Source organism: Anas platyrhynchos, chromosome 1, assembly GCF_047663525.1.
Source record: "Anas platyrhynchos isolate ZD024472 breed Pekin duck chromosome 1, IASCAAS_PekinDuck_T2T, whole genome shotgun sequence".
Taxonomy (NCBI): domain Eukaryota; kingdom Metazoa; phylum Chordata; class Aves; order Anseriformes; family Anatidae; genus Anas; species Anas platyrhynchos.
In genome coordinates this window covers 74,412,180-74,431,432 of record NC_092587.1, presented here as the reverse complement: position 1 = coordinate 74,431,432, position 19,253 = coordinate 74,412,180, and the positions used below count along the sequence as shown (strand labels likewise).

General features: G+C 37.7%; 1 protein-coding gene across 8 annotated transcripts in view; it reads right to left on the bottom strand.

Annotated features, from left to right (window-relative positions):
- Positions 1-19,253, bottom strand: part of PACSIN2 (protein kinase C and casein kinase substrate in neurons 2) — a 61,762-nt gene that overhangs the window by 6,895 nt on the left and 35,614 nt on the right. For 6 of the 8 annotated variants that reach the window (XM_027450053.3, XM_072041759.1, XM_072041744.1 and 3 more), the window contains 8 exons: positions 12,543-12,699; positions 11,559-11,794; positions 10,749-10,904; positions 9,490-9,665; positions 6,601-6,721; positions 4,408-4,532; positions 3,614-3,730; positions 2,471-2,667 (listed from right to left, as the gene is read on the bottom strand). In XM_027450053.3, coding sequence (XP_027305854.1) covers positions 2,471-2,667; positions 3,614-3,730; positions 4,408-4,532; positions 6,601-6,721; positions 9,490-9,665; positions 10,749-10,904; positions 11,559-11,794; positions 12,543-12,699 — 1,285 coding nt within the window. The remainder of the gene's footprint in view (positions 1-2,470; positions 2,668-3,613; positions 3,731-4,407; positions 4,533-6,600; positions 6,722-9,489; positions 9,666-10,748; positions 10,905-11,558; positions 11,795-12,542; positions 12,700-19,253) is intronic. The other 2 variants (XM_027450054.3, XM_027450056.3) reach the window with 2 other exon arrangements.

Genomic DNA, 19,253 nt, shown 5'->3' with positions numbered 1-19,253 from the left:
GCAGAGCCTTCCTACCCTCGAGCAGATCGACACACGCACCTAGCTTGGTGTCATCTGCAAACTTACTGAGGGTGCACTCAGTGCCGTCATCCAGATCATTGATGAAGATGTTAAAGAGGACTGGCCCCAGCACCGAGCCCTGGGGGACGCCACTAGTGACTGGCCTCCAACTGGACTTGGCTCCATTTACCACAACTCTTTGGGCCCGGCTATCCAGCCAGTTTCTAACCCAACGAAGCGTGCGCCAGTCCAAGCCAAGAGCAGCCAGTTTCTTGAGGAGAATGCTGTGGGAGACGGTGTCAAAAGCCTTGCTGAAGTCAAGGTAGACCACATCCACAGCCTTTCCCTCATCCACCCAGCGCGTCACTTTGTCGTAGAAGGAGATCAGGTTCGTCAAGCAGGACCTGCCTTCCATAAACCCATGCTGGCTGGGCCTGATCGCCTGCTTGCCCTTCAAGTGCCGCATGATGACTCCCAAGAGGATCTGCTCCATGAGCTTCCCTGGTACTGAGGTCAAACTGACCGGCCTGTAGTTCCCCGGGTCTGCCCTCTGGCCCTTCTTGTAGATGGGCGTCACATTTGCTAGTCTCCAGTCAGCTGGGACCTCCCCCGATAGCCAGGACTGCTGATAAATGATGGATAGGGGCTTGGCCAGCTCCTCTGCCAGTTCTCTCAGTACCCTTGGGTGGATCCCATCCGGCCCCATCGACTTGTGCACATCCAAGTGCCGTAGCAGGTCACCAACCAGTTCTTCGTGGATGGTGAGGGCCACATCCTGCTCCCCGTCCCCTTCCACCAGTTCTGGGTACTGGGTATCCAGAGAGCAACCGGTTTTGCCGCTAAAGACTGAGGCAAAGAAGGCATTAAGCACCTCCGCCTTTTCCTCATCTCTTGTAACTAAGTTTCCCCCTGCATCCAGTAAAGGATGGAGATTCTCCCTAGTCCTCCTTTTGGTGTTGATGTATTTATAAAAGCGTTTTTTGTTATCTTTAACGGCAGTAGCCAGATTGAGCTCCAGATGAGCTTTGGCCTTCCTAATCTTGTCCCTGCACAGCCTCGCTACATCCTTATAGTCCTCCTTAGTGGCCTGCCCAATTTTCCAAAGATTATAAACCCTCTTTTTTCTCCTAAGCTCAAGCCACAATTCTCTGTTGAGCCAGGCTGGACTTCTTCCCCGCTGGCTCATCTTTGGGCGCATGGGAATAGACTGCTCCTGCGCCATTAGGATTTGCCTCTTAAAGAGCGCCCAGCCTTTCTGGACCCCTCTGCCCTTCAGAACCGCCTCCCATGGGACTCCACCAACTAGTGTCCTGAGCAGCCCAAAGTCAGCCCTCCGAAAGTCCAATACAGTGGTTTTACTGGTTCCCTTCCTGGCCCCACCAAGAATAGTGAACTCCACCATTTCGTGGTCACTCTGCCCAAGACTGTTCCCGACAATCACATCCTCCACCAGTCCTTCTCTGTTTGTGAAGAGAAGGTCTAGCAGGGCACCACCCCTGGTAGGTTCACTAATCAGCTGCATCAGGAAGCTATCTTCCACTTTCTCCAGAAACCTCCTAGACTGCTTTCTCTGGGCTGTGTTGTGCTTCCAGGATATGTCAGGGAAGTTGAAGTCCCCCACGAGTACAAGCGCTGACGATTTCGCAACTTCTGTCAGCTGCCTGTAGAACTCCTCATCCGTCTCCTCATCCTGGTTTGGCGGTCTATAGCAGACCCTGACCAGGACACTAGCCTTGTTGTCCCTGCCGATCCTAACCCAAAGGGACTCGATCTTGTCATTCCTAGCCTCGAGTTCTACAACATCGAAAGACTCTCTAATATAGAGAGCCACACCGCCACCCCTTCTGTGCTGCCTGTCCCTTCTGAAGAGCCTATAGCCAGGCATCGCAGCACTCCAGTCATGAGACTGGTCCCACCACGTTTCCGTGATGGCAACCAAGTCGTAGCCTGCCCGCTGCACGATGGCTTCCAGCTCCTCCTGTTTGTTACCCATGCTGCGTGCATTGGTGTAGATGCACTTCAGCTGGGCCTTTACCTTATCCTCCGGCCTTGCCATTGCTCCCCCTGGCACAGCCCCAACAGTCCTTGCTTCAGCCCCATCCCCCTTCTTACCTAGTTTAAAGCCCTATCAATGAGCCCCGCCAGCTCCTGGCCCAGGATCCTTTTTCCCCTAAAGGATAGGGACCCGTCTACGGCCATCAGACCAGGTGCTGAGTAAACTGCCCCATGGTCGAAAAACCCAAGATTTCTGCGTAGGCACCAGCCCCGGAGCCACGTGTTTAACAGGTGGGCTTTCCTTGTCCTCTCCGTACCCCTCCCTGTCAACGTAGGGATGGACGAAAATACTACCTGCACTCCTGCTCCGTCCACTAACCGTCCCAGCCCCCTAAAGTCTCTTTTGATAGCCTTCAGGCTTCTGTTTGTCCCATTTCTTCTTTTGAAATGCTTTAAGAGAATGCTGCACACTTACCAGCTTTAAAGCTGAGTTCATCTTGCTCTTGGCCCTCATAGTCATAGAGTGCACGCACTCTCACTTCCATTGCAGGAGAAGCATCTTCATCAAATGGGTTGGTGTCTCCATTTGCATCAGTGGAAGAGAAAGGATTGTTGGACTCTTCATCAGACCAATCTGCAGGGTAGCTTTGGTTTTTTTCATAGCTGCTAACACTAAAAACAATTTTTAAATTACTTTTTCTGCCCTTGATTAGGAGATTAGAAACACCCCAACATATCAGTTCCCCTAGTTAAGCTTAAACTTCTCTGTAAATCCCTGTTTTGAAGCTTTATTTCTATATTATCTACCTTTAGCTGGCAATGCCTTAATCAGAAAAATAAGTAAAGCCACATTCTTACAATACATTTTAAAAGTTAAAAAAAAGGGAAAAGGAAAAAAGTGAAGGACAACTTTCAAAAAACTCCAGCAACTTCTCTAACAAGAAACTTGTAGAATCCGTGGGGTTATTTATTCTAGAAAGGTAACAGCTGTTCAGATATTAGATGAGAACAATGAGATATTTAAATTGCTTTGTAGAATCTCCCATCTCTCTGTGGACCCCTACAGTAGCTTTTAACTTTTTGTAAGTTGCAATCACCAATATAAAAGCCTCATTATAAAGCAACAATTTGATTGTTTAAAAAGCATTCAATGTTGAGCATGCACATGCCATTTAAGACAGTGATACGATATCCCTAGGTAGGTATACTGAAGCAACAGGCAGCTGTCTGAGAAAGTCCTAAACAAAAAGAAAGCAATCATAAAAGCAGACTTGTTCAGCAAGAGAACACAGCAGTAAAGCTCCAGAAAGCAAAGCACTTTCATTAGAAAAAAACATCAACTTCAACATTTTATAGGACTGGTAAAGGAAGGAAAAAAGCAACGGCAGTTCTGTTAGGAACTGCCGATAACCCCAGTAGTTTCAAACCAAAGAAGATCAAGGCAACAGATGTGGCATCTGTTAGGAAAAACAAGTTAAGTTACAGTGTTGTGCTTACACAACCTCTTAAAAGGGCTTCATGCACCAACTAGCATAGTGTTACAGAAACCAAAAACTGAAAATCCTGGATAGAGAAAGTGCAAGTGTGAAAACGATTAAGAAAACAACATTTCACCAACTTTTTGATCTTATTGTCCTCCTTTTCACTGACAGTACTCCCAGTATCTTCTTCATCTTCAAAGGGATTGTAACTTGATTGTACTGACTGCACTGTGTTACTCTGGACACTAAGACTGCTAATTTGGAAAAGAAAGAGCATTATGGTGACCCTATCTGTTTAAGGGTAAACACACTGTCACTGGTGTCCCATTAAGTAGTTTCTTAGCAGACCCCTTCTCCAGCCAAAAAAAAAAACAAAAAGAAACAAACAAACAAAAAAAAACCACTATCCATCAAGTGTAGTGAAAGATCCTAGAAAGTTCTGGAAGTCTCACAGATGATACATTTCCTCCAGAATTACAATTTCTGTTGTGGACCACAATTTTTCTTTTTCTTACTGCCTGCAATAAAAGGCAGTGCTATTTTTCTACCCAGTTTCATTACTTTCTGAGGAAGCTGATGCTAACAGTTATGTATTAATGACATCCAGAATTGTGAAGCAACTACACATTTTTCAGACTAAGATATAAAAGTAAAATGTCATTTCTAGAGATGGGAAAATAGCAACAGACTAACTCTCAGATTAACTACAGAGTTCAGTTACTCATGTAATTCGGTTTCTTATAATTCACAGTGGAAAGAGAAATGTAAAATAGAGAATAATTCCCAAAATATTTTGTGAGCTGCAGAAAGCTGTTTTAAAAACGCTCACAGGTGAGTAATGTTTAGTTGTACACTGGCTTTTTCATCCTGTATAGCTTGTAATATTGAACAGTCCCTTTCTGTTTAGTCTTTTTAGGCATGAAAAAAATACCTGCTATGTTTGTTAGGCTGGGAAACTTGATCTCCTGTCTGATTAATACCAGTCAGAGTCACTCCATCAGAAGCCTTCTTCTTTTCTCTTCTACTGAGAGTGCGATTCAGATCCGCAGACCACTCCTAACAATGAACGCAAAAAGTGATTGAGCAACCTAATTGAACAAGTAATAATCATATTTAATTTTTCAGACTGAGTTATGGAACATACATTCATACATACAGCTGTACAAATAGTTATTTTAAGGGTAAGTTACTCTTAATGTTTCTATAATAGTTCTCATCCATCCTAACAATGCTAGGATACCTGTGCTACTCACAAATACCAGAGTGACCTGTACTTCCCTGCTTAGCATTCTGAACACCTTGAAAAGACTTAAAATATCAGACATATGACAAACAACTGGAGAAGTCTAAGGAGTTGGTCAGTGCAGCTCTTTCAAAGTGGTACCAAGAGGTTTGACTGTTTCAAATAACGCCAAGACATCTAACTTTATACGTACATTTAATTTTAAAAAGCATTACAATCTACTTTACGTAACAGGTTTACTTCTCAAGAAGCGCTCCAGGACTGGCTGATAAAGGAGCTTATTTTTAAAGTCATTGCATAGAACTTCTCTTGTCCCTGAAATGTGAGCAAATACTTAAAGTACTGCACTCCAGATCTAGTAAATTTATTCTCCTTAAAAGCCATCCAAAAAAAGTCAAGGCTCAAATCAACACAATTGTTGACAAAATGCGATGTCATTTGTTAAGCATCCTCTCCTTGATGTTCTGAAACATTCACAAGTTTCAGAAGGCAAATGGACAGGCATGATGAGATCTGAACAGAACTTATACCTTTCAAGTCAAACGAGGCTGCATACCAATATAAAACAGGCACCAGAGAACTAACTGGACACAAGTAAACATCCTACACTTAGACATGTTTCATATTCAGAAGCCTTAATAAGTTTCAAAAAAGTGTCAGGAGATATTTGCGATGCAAAAAATAACCTGTCAAATATTAAGAAAAAATAAAGATTTTGCAAGATGCTATTATTGGTTTGTACATGTAGCATGGTGAGTCTTAAGTGATTTCTGACCAACTTTTCAAAGGCACCTTATTATTTTAACCTCATACAATACATACTGGATTTCTGAGTCACCTCAATTTAAAGATTACTGACCTAAGTATATTTGCAGTTTATAATGCAATTTCATATTTGTTTGATCATGACTTTGTTTTACTTACATCATCCTTGTAGCATGTAAATGAAAAAACACTTGATTAGAAAAATAGTAACAACAGAATTTTGTGTTAATTACCATGCTTTTTCACAAACATTGTATTTCCCCACACAGAAGTAACTGTAGTTCCATGCTTCAGGAGAAGAAATACTGCAGTACTGGTAAGAGTTTTCTTCCCCAAACCTTCAAATCTGAAGTTATTCAATGTTTAAAAGTGATACTTTCCATTACGTTTAAAACGGAATACTTTGTACTACATAATTGAGGTTTCCACTCTATTAACTTAATGCCCAGAAATTATTTCAATTAATCCCATGGTTCTGGTCAGAAATTCATTCCAGCCTTTCAATACTCCACTAGTATGATCTTCACTGATACATTTTGATACCTGTTTTTCCTACACTGAGTTAGCAAAACATTCCTCAAAAGCTTTATTTCTTTTGAAAATGGTATTCAGCAGTATAACTAACTGGTGCAAGGTGGAACTTTTTTTTTTTTTTTTTTAATATAATGGTATTGGACAAAATAGTTAAAGGCTTCAAAGTTTTCAGAACTGAAATACTTAAACCTATTTCAATAGTATTTGCTGCCTACTTGACCATTAAGTGATAACAAGGAGATTCAAAATTGAAGTGTGACACTATAAAGGGAGAATCACATATACAAATGTCAGAGGTACAGCAACTAAAACATGGGTTACTAATGATTTTAGCTTCAAAAAAAAAAAAAAATGTTTCTCACCCTTTTCTGTTTAAACTGGTATTTGATACAATCACCTCCAAAAGTAGAGGCAGTGAGGACACCAACGGAATCAAGAAAAGAAAAATTGTTAGAGCTTGTAAAAACAACAAAATTCACTGCTGTAAGTCTGAATCTAAGAGTTTCACCGGAAAGGAGTGTGACAAAAAGCAAGGACATAAAAACCAGACATAAGTCTGGGCTTTCATTACTCTGATCTTACCTCAAACTGAGGCCAATTCATTGACATCCCTGGACCTTGATTAGCTCTAAACCACCGCAAGTCTTCAACAGCATCTGCTGTTTTGATGTTCTGTTCCAGTTCACGGTAGATATTTTTGTAACTGCAAAACAAATTTGTCTTCAAATTTAGTACACCATTTAGAAACAGCAAATCCTCTAACCACATTAAATAAAAAAGTTCAAAGTTCACAATAGTATTGAAAAAAATTACAGAAAGATGTTTCAAAAGCTCCCTGGGACAGGCTATTAACTGCCTCTAAAAAAAGGAACAGTAACAAATTTGCTAAAAGTTCAGTGAAAGAAAATCCTTATTTACAAGATTTAAGTATTACTACTGTTTTGTAATGCAACTTATTTAGCTGTCAGTAAGATTTAAGTAGGAATGTTAACATCAAATGTCAAGCTTGAAGTTTCTTGAATTTAAAAGCTTGTCTATGCAACAGTAGAAACTGTTTTTGTGCTACATTTACATTCTGTGAAACTCAGTTCTTAATTCAATTAGAATTATGATTCATTATAAAAATTAAAATCTCAAACCTGAAACAGTTAAATGTGTTTTTAAAATGCATAAGAAAGTGTCTATTTTTTATACCTGCTAATGGCTTTTACTGTTTTAGGTACTCTGATTTTAATTATACTATTTACTTAAAATATCAAACACTATAAAAAAGAACCTTGCTGCTTTTACCTATCTTTGAGTCTAATTGTTATTTGTTACATCGAATTCTAGTAACTTTAAATTATTCATAGAATAGAAGCCACATTACAGATACAATTTTGATCCTAAACCATGCATGTGGTATATTTGTTCTACAGGCTATGATTACATATACAACTCTCCCCTCTCCCCCCCGCTTTTTTTTTTTTTTTTTAAACCAAAAGGACCAATATGGTGCCATATGGAACCCACACAGTATAAAGAGGTCTTAACACAACATCTACAATGCTCAAATATGACACAAAATTAGCAGTCTATCCTCAAGCTAGAAGGAATTTATGGAAATCCTTCCAGGTCAAGTCACACAAAATCTAGACTTACGATTCATTAGTGCTACATTATCAAGGAGTCAAAGTATTTCTTAAGATGTATTACCAAACTTGTAAATTTCTATATTTTGACTAACATGTATATGGTATTTGACTACAGTGGAGTTTCTTTGAATGTATTTAAGCAATGGAGAGGCATGCATTTTGAGAAACGGAATTAATCTGTTTGAATGACTCATCAGTTAACCCAAATCAACAACCAACTGGACATCTACAGTCACAGAAAACAAGACATGACTACTTTCTGGACTGTGCTCTTCAGCTTTATCAGTCTGTCTTAAAGTTAAAACACAGACCTCCTTCTAGGAGTTTATTTTACTCTTTTTATCTCTTTATATGCAAAGAGAGCAAGATAGTGAAATAAACAGTTACGGTTGCTTTGTCTCTAGTTTTATCCTAATAACTCCTTTCCTTGTTTTCACCTTACTAACTTACCATAAGACACTACACACAAATCTCCCAAGTACCTTAAAAGGAAAACCACTGCCCCTCCACTTGCTCACCTTCTACAGTTTTCCCCACCCTGCCTTTTTAAGTTAACCACTTCTTATTTATTTCTGATCTGTTGTTTGTTTCAATGCAATTAAACTGAATTCAAATGGATGACAATCCTAACTGTCTTTCTCTCAGAGGAGAAAAAGAAACTGCTTTCAACAGTAAGAACTTTGAAGCAAACCAAAATGATGATAATGCCAAAATAAGTGATCTTGCTCTTACCTATTGCTAGCTATATATATTCTTGCCCCATCACCCCTTTCTTTGTGCCAGCACTAAGATTTGTGGGGCTGAACTCAACTTAAGTCAACTTAAAACACTGATTAGAACATCATCCAGAACAAACCAGATTCTTTCTGCCCTAGGTTACCTTGACCAGCTCATTAATTCCTATTGAATGGACTACTATATCAGTTCTGTCACCACCAGAAGACGGAGTAGAAATAAGCAGCTAGCCAAGAGTACACTTTTTTCCTTTTAAAAAAAGCGCCAACTTAGACTACATATGAAAAATTGCTATTACAAGTGGGATGTAAATTCCACCACTGTTGCAACATTTGCTGCAAGTACTCCAGCAGCCTACCTCTCAAATGCAAGACAACACAAAATCATTTAAACTGCTGTCTTGCTGACAGATAAGTATTTTTGTATCAGAGTGGCCTGTAGTAGTTGATGACATGCTACATGGTCTGACAAAAATTTCATGAGCTCTGGTTTGAGTACTATAGCAGAAGTTTAGATCTCTTGGAATTCAGGGAGGAAGGTCCAGGCAGAAAACAAAGTACAACACATTTTTTACACATACTACAGTATAAAAAGCTGACTTTGAAATTAAGTTCAGTGATGGTCAGCCAATGGATCTTTAACACTTCTACAAGTTAAAGGTAATTCCTGTATTACTTTAGACTGAGCTCTAGCATTTCAACAGTAGATGTGTTCACAGTAGGAAACTTATGCTGTCTTACACTAATAAAATCTAGTTTGTTCTCCAATACACATTGAAGACATAACACAACAAAACTCTCCTTTCTCAGTCCTTGATCCATTTTCTTTAAGCTCTGAATCTTTTCAAATTGGTACACATTTGATTATGAAAATACATCAAGGATGAAGACTTACTAGTTCATCTAATAAAGTTCAATAAGACTAGCAAATGCTAGGGATAGATGCAAGTCTGATCGTGGACAAAACAAAGAAGGTCCTTCTTACACTGTAAGCAAATTGAAGCAACAAAAGTAGAAACAATTCAGGTTTTAAACTTATCTACTTGATGTACTGAATATTTTTTGCTCATTAGTGTTAATTTTAAGGTCTTACACAGTTTTACCTTGCAACGTTAGACAAGTCAAGATGTTTTTGAACTTCCAGTAACACTTCTCGAAAGAAACGTAAGCGTTTTTCCTCAAACTGCTGACACTGTTCAAATACCTGCTCCATGTTTTCCATATACTGAGGTGTCACACTATCTAATTCTTTAAGTGATTTTTCATACTTTTCTTTTGTCTGGGGAGGGAGGAAAAGAGAGGAAAAAAATAATTAGCAATATTTTATTACCATCCTACAAGACTCAATATAGTAATGGACAAGGCCTAGACTAGAAGATCCCGAACTGCATTCTCTTTTTATAACTTCAATCTGTGTTAGATCCCAATGAGAGTTATCTAACAAAATTACAAAATTATCGAAGTTATCTAAAAAAAAAATTACAAAACTATTATAATAGAGTTCTAGGCCTCCTCTCCAGCTTTTCAAAAGAAACCATGACAAATGTTAATGTAACACGATAAAAAACAAAGGAGGTACAAAGTACAACAGAGTAAACAATTTTTCAAGTTACAGGTCTTATTTAAAGATCTCCAAATAAATTCAGAATGTTAGCATTTCCCCTTCAGCAATCCACATAGTACGCTGAGAGGTATGAAGAGAATACTGTTGCATAAATTCCTGTGAACATAAAATCACATACCCAGTGAGCTCTATTAAACTGAACCTCAAACTTTAGACTAATTTACAGCAACAGACCAGAAACAAGAATTAAAAGATCCCACCCAACATAACATCAGCCTCCCAGATCACAGAGCAGCATCTCAAAGGGAAAAGTTTTTTCAAAAAAGTCAAGAGTCACATAGGACAAAGCTCTAGGCAGAAGCCTGCTAGAGAGATAAACCAAACTGGGTAATGGAAAAGCATTTCCTCAAGTGTATTTATTTTTATTTAAATAGATTATTACAGCTTACTTTCTTAAAAAAAAAAAAAAAATCCTACAGTCAAGATCAACAACAATTTAAATCAAGCTTTAAGCATCTATCTTCACAGCCTCTCAAATGAAATAACTCAATCCTCACTAGTAATTAAGTAGAATAACACAGTGAAAATCCAGGAGTTTTACTTCCTTCCCTATTCAAAGTACTTATGTGAAAAAGAGGTAATGTATTATCCATTCTTTACAGAAGAACTAATCAATGACACGGGAGAAAACTGTTAAATATTGGTATAGGATCATAACTGAAAGTGTGCTGCACTGTGGTTTGTATCACATTCAGGAGAAAAAAGCTTAGATATGCACAAGCTATAGATTAAATATACCTTTAGTACATCTTGTTTGCTTCTCTCCACTTTGTCTTGTAATTTCTTAAGTTGTTCAGGATTTAGTGCTGGATCAGCTTTGCTATTTGTCTCTCTGGATATAGCCAGTTTCTCCTCTTTACAGGCCGCATGGTATGCTTTCTTTGCAGCTTCCACCTAAAAAGAAGATTTCAATCTCTGCATCTGGAACACTTTATAATACAATAATCATGTTGCAATGAAGAAAGTGGGAGGTTTTGTTTCAGGATATTTTTTTATTTTCAAGCAACTTTTTATTTATGCCAAGGAATGAACACTAAACAAGAATCGATAGAAGGAAACTATAGTACTTAGCAATAAACATTCTTTCACCATACAAGAAATGTCACTCATACAAGCTTTGAGAAGTAAAGAAATACTCAAGAAAAGGTTTACAAAAAGTTCTAAATAGAACTTTTTTCCTCATGCCCATGTACTCCTTTGCTCCCCTTCTTCTACAAACCTGTTATTTAAGAATAATGTTGCATAAGAAGGAGAAAACACACATTTTTCCTTTGCTCATTTCTTCAAGCACTTTGCAACTTCAACGCATATGATCAGATTTAATTAAAATTATAACTTAAATTCCACTTTTTCCAGATTTTCACTGACGTCACCAAGATTAATAGAGACCAAGAGAAAATATTTATTTTCAGAAGAGGACAGAAGACAGGAGATCTTTTTGAGAGAGGAGGGTCCAGCAGAGAGAACAGGGAGCTTACTCCCTTATAAAGATTTGAGACATTAATATATTATAACACAGGATATCTAATACATGATCTACTGCTGTACCTCTTTCAGCTTTTTTGCCCAGGGTTTCTGAGCTTTCCTAAATCCATCTTCTGCTTCTTTGGTTTCCTTAAATCCTCCCATCATTTGCTTATGAAAGGCTTCCTTCTGCCAGTTCTTGACTTTTTCAAAGTCTTCATTCATCAGTGAACCTTTTACTTCTAGATGTAGTTCACTCACTTTTTCAGCTTCTGACATAAAAGCACACCAAGCCCTTTCTACTGTTCCATACTGTGGGCCTAAACACAACAGAAAGTGTCATTCTCAGTAACCATCACCCACATGGAACTTATATTCCCAACAAACTACCTGGAGCTATTGACTTATATTCACTTCAAAACAATAATTCCTAGATATTGATGTAAATCTAGAAAAGGGAATAGTTCAGGCAAAATTATATTAGAATATTACAAGTTTTTACTTCAGAATAAATAATATTCATTTAGCCTGGCCTGCACCTCCCTGTACCATGATTCTCAGTATTACACCTATTAGCTCCTTTTTGAACTGTCTTCAATTTCTCAACATACTTTTTGAATCATGGATAACCAGGAAAATACAAACTAATTCAGAATAATTAAAATGGTACCAGATTAGCCTTCCATTAAAACAATAATTCTCTTCTATTACTTTCTCCCAACAACAACTTATTTTGCAGACAACTTTTCAGAGTTCTCTACCATTATTTACCTAGAAATAGCTACTACGTTAAAAACAAATCTATTCAGATATCTCAACACTGGAAGCAAGATTCATCTGTTTCGATAAGAAATAAGCAAACTAGAAAAGGAGCAGGGTTTTTGTCTTTTTGTTGTTGTTTTGTTTTTAATCCAGAAAAGCTTACTCTTGGAAATATTCGTTTGTTATGCGCTACTGAGCCTTTTGAAAAGGCTCCATTAGAGGCTACATATTTCTACTTTGCACTTACCAAAAACATTCAGAAACTTTTTATTAAAGATTCCAGAATTCAAAATTAGAATCTATTACCTTTTTCCACAAGCTGTTTCCATCTTTTTGCCCATTCTGTAAGTTGCTGAGCATAGCCCTTCTCTATTCGTGCCCGTTCATGAATACAATTCATGAGATCATTGCAAAGTCTGTGACCATCATCAATTCGTTTTACTGTGCGCTTGTAATTTCCAACCTATAAGGAGACAAACGTTTAGCAATTCCTGCTTGAAACATCTGAAAGCAAGCTAAATCTCTGATTAACACACATACTGTTACCTACAAGGTAAAATAATTTAACAGGAATTCATCAATTACAGCATACAGTACTTTCAATTAATCTTAAAACCTAACTGCTTTGGATAAGATACTGAAGACAAGTTGAAAAATAATCTGCCCAGAAGATGCTGGAAGCCCCTCGCAAGAACACCACAAAAGCCACATGTTCTCCTGAAAAAAAATAATAATAAAAAATAAAATATATATATATACACTAAAAATGAAAGCTAGCTATTCAGTGGACAGTTTAGTCAGCAATACAACAATGGCATTACAAAAGAAGCTACATGTTATTAGTCCTGCAATGTAATTATGGGTAGTTGTTACAATAGTCATTAAGCAACTGTTCTGCATTATTATTGCTTGGCAGTGTTTTAGATAATCAAGATACTTAAATACATTATTTCCCTCTTCTATGCTTATTGCAGAGTATCTAATAACTTAATTCTATATTCTGCTCAATTAATTTTAAAAGATTAATAGAACTGTAGAGACGTGCAAAGGAGTATCATAAAATCTTCATCAAACATTAGAGGTTTTGTTTTCCAATGATGTATTACTGAAAAACACACCCAGTGTGTTTTATATATGCATATACACATTACGCTGCATATACAGGAGAGATCAGATGTGCCCTGCATTACAGCTGTGCTTCAGTGCCAACGAGCTAGGTAGTGTTATAAATGAAGTCTCAACTCTGAATTTAGTAACATAAAAGAATATTTATAAAAGGCAAATAAACAGCGCTGGGCGCATGGGGAGTCTATGCTCTACCAACATGCACACGCAACTGTCGAACTTTCCAAATATATATAGGACATTGCTGTTACATATTTACAAGAAACCCGAGTACGCCTATGTATATCCTATCCCCGCTTCATATTATAATTCTCTTTGTGGTGGTCGGTGTGGGTGAGAGGCTCACGGTTTCCCCATCACCATTAGCAACCTTTTGTTCCAGACTGCAGGAGCGGCTTCGACTGTCTCCCTCATCTTCTGCACATGCTCTGCCCACCACAAGGTTCCCGAAAGCAACAAAACGTGATTGCTTTTCCCGCGTTTCGTTAACACTTGAAACCACGCTAAACAATAAATGTTAACAGTTCTAACCAGCAACCTCCCCCCCCCCCCCTCCCGCCCCCGCAACTTCTGTTGAGGGGAAAACAAGCAATCCCAGATGGCAGGGCGTTGCCTCAATCATCCTTATTTCCTCTAAACTCTTTACATTCCTGATGACCTCATCGTTAAAGAGTTTGATGTTATCACCAACCACGAGGCTTTCCGACTCCCATTGCCAAATTCCCAAATCTCCCCCTTCTTTATTAATATCAACCATTTTTCTGACACGAATTACTACTCCATATGTAACAGTAGCAAGTAGTTCTAAATTCTACAGTAGGCTTCTATGTGGGCTCAATGCAGATAGCAGTGACTTGAAGTTCCCAGACCTATTTGAAATAGGTCAAATATAATATAATGAAACCTCTTGTTTCATTAACAAGAAACTTTCTGAGAGAGAAAGCACATAGGTGTTCAATGTACAAGCAAAGACAGATGGATATGGAGGAAAATGTACAATATATAATGAACATTTGTTATATAAATGAACACCCTTTCATTCGTGTGTATACCAACAAGATAACCTCAGTCTAGGTTATGGGAAAAAAAGCCTGACACTGAGGACAAAGTAATATTTCCACTGATTTCAAGGTCATTCAGGTTGGCTTTTGTAAACATTAAACAAGACATAAAAATCTCAGGTAAAAATTTGCACAGCCTATTAAATATTACAGTCAATTTCTTATCAGCCCTAACCACGGGACTGAAAAAATAGATTAGCAGTAAGGTAGTAGGTCAACCATTCAAATACTTAAAGCATGTTCGTCGTTTTCAGATTCGAATCACATCCTATTCGCATCTTAAATATAGGAACCCATCCAACTTTCAGGTTCACATTTATGAATAATTTTGTCAGCAGATGTATGTGCAAGCCATCCACTTCAGAAAAACTCCTTGAAGTACACAGGAAAAAAATCTAATATTCTTAAAAGAATAAAAACTATATGAAATGCTGGAAAAATAAGTGGGGCTTTATCAGCGACTATGCCAATAAATGCAGACATACTTCAGGCCACAAATATATTGTCAAGATTCCTTGTCAGAGATGCAAAAAAAAAAAAAAAAAAAGAATCCCAAAGCAATCAACCACAGGACAACGATTCCTTTAGACACTGGCCTCAAAGCATTCATTCTGGCATTTTTTGGACTACAACCATTTCAATAGATCAAATAAACTTTGGTAGCATCTAAGTAAAGTGTTAGTTAGCAGTCATTGATTTGTCTTAATCTTGTCAAAAAGTACCCTCTCCTTTTGGAGGTGGGAGAGGGGGAAGACTTAAATTGTAATACAATTGAAGACAAGAAGCTACCAGCATCACAAAGAAGCTGGTATCAAAATCAGACACACAATGTCCAAACACATTTCATATATTCTTGTTAATAGATGAAAAGTAACATCTTAATTTCAGGGGAAACAGCAACTGAGAAATAAGTAGTTTCAGACTAATACCATACACTAACAAATATTGTATACACGTGTAATCAAAGCATCTAGAAACTCAACTACCTCAAATACTATTTTCTATAGTGTTTGTAGTAGAAGGGACAAATCATTCATCTGCTTAAAATGACTCCAGATGTAGGTTCACACCCAAGTGGACTTAAAACAGGTTACACTAATTTGGCAGAACTATTGAAAGCCTTATAGTAGCATTAGTTTGTGTCTCGTTACATGCCCAGGGATTTATGTCTCTAGCAGGAACATTTCCTTTCATAAATTTTCACTTCTAAATTAGCATTTTAAATGCTGCTGCTGCTGGCTGCTCCATGGTATTTTTAATGTTTTCATTTTGAGTTTTATGAGCAAATTCTAACCACATGGTAATACACAACAGTTGCCAAATTTCAGGCAGTATGCAGAGAAATAAATTCAGTTTACCTATCACAGTCCACTCACTACTCAGTCTTTTGTCATGAGATATTTCACCCACACCAACCCTTCACCTGAGGAGAACTGAAGGAACTAGCACCATAGTTTCAAACAAAGCCTACAATACTAGAGAATAACAATCTTATACCTCAAAGAAGGCCTTCTATATTAATATTTTCAAACCAAACCCCAGATGTTCAAACTACTACTACATAAATCACGTTAAGGCATCCTATTCAAATTCCATGCCCCATGAGGATAGCTAGTTTTGGAAATAACATTTTTCTGTAAATTTTCTTATGACGCAGAATTTAAGTTCTATACTTGGCATTTCACATTTTTAAAACCTAGTGATTTACTAATATTTAAAACATATGAAGCATCAGCTAATCTCCCTAGTTTATCATCTCCCTTTTTAGAGAAATATTTACAAGGCAAAACTTGCTTCTCAGACCCTGATAGGAAGTACATGCAAGGAGCAGAATGGTCACAAGTATGTCCATATCACATATGGATATGTTTAAAACTTCACTTTAACCTGCTTCCAGTGAAGCTCCCCACTTCACCTCTGCCTAAATAAGCATAACTGCAGATAAGCATGTACATTTCACTTTTCCAATCATTTTTTGCATCTCTTAACTGACAATCCTGAATGACTTCTGGCTTTCAGCTGCTCTTAAGTCCCCCAGTGATCCCTTCTTTCTTTTCTTTCTTGTCTGCAGCACAGGTCAGAAAGGACTGACCTAAAGACTCCAGGATACAAGCCACTCTACAGATGGAGCCCACAGGACAGGGTGGCAGCAAGGAACTGTTAGTGAGAGCTCCAGGACGCACCTCCAAGCAGGACCTGTTGAAAAGCAGGCACTTCTTGGGAAGACACAGTTTGATGAAGTGCGATAACCACTTTGGGCAAGATTGGGCAAAACCTGCATTTGAGTGTTCTCAGTACAGTTTTGTAAAGGAAGTCATGCTGGACTTTTGTCTCACTCAAGAAATTTAGGATACCACATTAATAGCATTTAAACAGATGGAAGGACAAAGATGTAAACAACTTATGAGCAACCAAACAGAATCCACATCAAAATACCACAGTGTTTTAAGACTAGAGTCACCAACAGCCATCTCCCTTCCCTTTGTGAACATGTGCCTATTCTGAGTGCTGATTCCCTCCTTAGCCCACTAAACTGCCCCCTGCCAGGGTTGAAATTTGGTACTATTTTCATATAGCAATACTTTCAATATAAAGTATTCCATAGAATTCCAAAGTATTCCATAGAATACTTTAATATTTAAAGGTAATACTAACTGAAGTGATTTAAAATAGATTCACAAACATTTCTATGCAAAACATGTTATAAACCTCATAGAATTATTTAAAAGATTTTCTATACCTGCAAAATGTTTTAATTTGTACAACGAAACCACTGCTTGAAAGTTGCACTGTCCATAGATTAAATTGCAATGCCAAAACTTTGAGAGAAGTGGAATGTGCAGTCTGCCATAGAGACAAGGGAGTCAAGTAAAGGGAAAAGGATTTCAGTTTTTGTGCATGCCAAGGAACCACTACATTAACTGAAGAGAACTTAAAACAAGTAAAAGCTGACAAACACACTAAACACAACCTGAATTTTGGAAAAGACATGCCTTAACACATTATTTTATTCAAGACTCCCTTCTCTTCAATTTCTGAGGTAGACTGCAAACATTGCGCAAGGCTTCCCCCCTACCCATAGTCAGAAGTATTTGAAACAAAACAAAAATGACAATTATTATTTTTAGTAGCTGGCCAGAAGAAAAAAATAACCCTGCATTTCCTTGTTTCAGTCAGAGCTGCACTTACATAATGCTTTGCAATTTTCAGATTTCTGCATTAGCACTGTTCAGTACATGAACATAGGATGTCACCAGCTACAACAACATTCTTATCTCTCCGAGTCTGGGGGATTGTTTCCTGTTAAACAGATGGCATACAATGAAGACATGACCTTGTCCTCATCCTACAAATGAAACATTCATTTCAGGATAGTAAACTGTAAGACTACAAGATTTTATTTATTTATTTACAGTTTCAAGAGCAGTGACATCTTTTACTACAAGATATTTAAGAACTGCTTTCGTTTTAGCATTAACACAACGTGTTCAGTTGCTGTTCACCATTTGTTACTAGAACCACATCAAGAGGAAATAATCCCCCCAAAAGTATTCTTCTTCAAAATATTGCTCTGATGGCCAATTTCTTGATTGAACTGGTGAATTTTGTGAAAACTGTGATTCCCAGTTTTAACTGTGAAACCATCCCCCTGCCTCTTTCATAAATGCAGTTTGCTACCAGTTTCCCCTTTTCCACTACAAATAATACTCCAAGCTTTGCTACTAATAAAATTCAGGTGATTCTAGTTTTTGCCCCACCTTTCCTCTTACAGAGGTTGCAAACACCTTCAGATCTGCTTCAGTAGAAAAAATTCCTTCTCACTGTGATATTTCCTCTCAGATATGATCACAGCACTCGAAGTCATCTCAAATCTTTTCTCAAAGCTACATTATCATATCAGTACCAGTGGTTGGTTACATTAGTACCACCCAGGTACTAATGTAACCAACCACTGGTACTGATATGATAAATGGGGGAATATTTAAGAGCTTACAGCCACAGTACTGTACTTTTTTTTTTTTTTTTTTTTTTTTTTACACAATTTCACAGCACTCATGACTCTCCCTCTGTGTTAAATTATTTAGGCAGGCACTTTTACCACAACTAACAAACTTTGTGGTGGTGTATGTGGTGTTTTTATTTTTAAAGCATATTCATAGACCAGGATAAAATTGCACGAGGAGTTAAACATACTAAGTAGGTTTTTCTGGTACACTGAATGAAAAATAAGGGTATTTTAATTTGTCAGCAACACAAAGTGGCAAACATTCAGCTACTGCTAAATTCCAGTCAATTAATTTCAGCATATTATAGTTGCTATAACCACTACTATACAAGTTTCAAATGCCTGAAGTAAGATTTGATGTTTCTTCCAGACTTGCCTAGCTTATCCATAACTAGTCAGCCTTTATAAACTGGAACCATTTGAAAGAAAATAAATTTGCTTATCTCTTAAGTCACCATAGCATATAAGTTGTTTTCGTGTTTGTTTTGTGTTTGGTTGGTGTTGATGGTTGGTTTTACTAGCAAAAATTCAGAGGCAAGAAATGCACAATAACGAGCTTTGAAGGCTTCATCAAATCCACACCTACCGATAGTCAGTATGGGGACACACTATTACCAACGTTCCTGTCAACCACTAGTATAAATCAGGAAGTTTTCAAACACTTCAACCACTATTAATTTTTATAATACTCAATGCCATAGCATATATTCTCCCTCAAAATGAACATGCAGAACAGAGATTAAAGGCACATTTTGAAACCCTGTACAAGATTGTCATGTGTGCTTTGAATCTGTGTGGATTCGAAGTGGTTTTTGCACATAAACA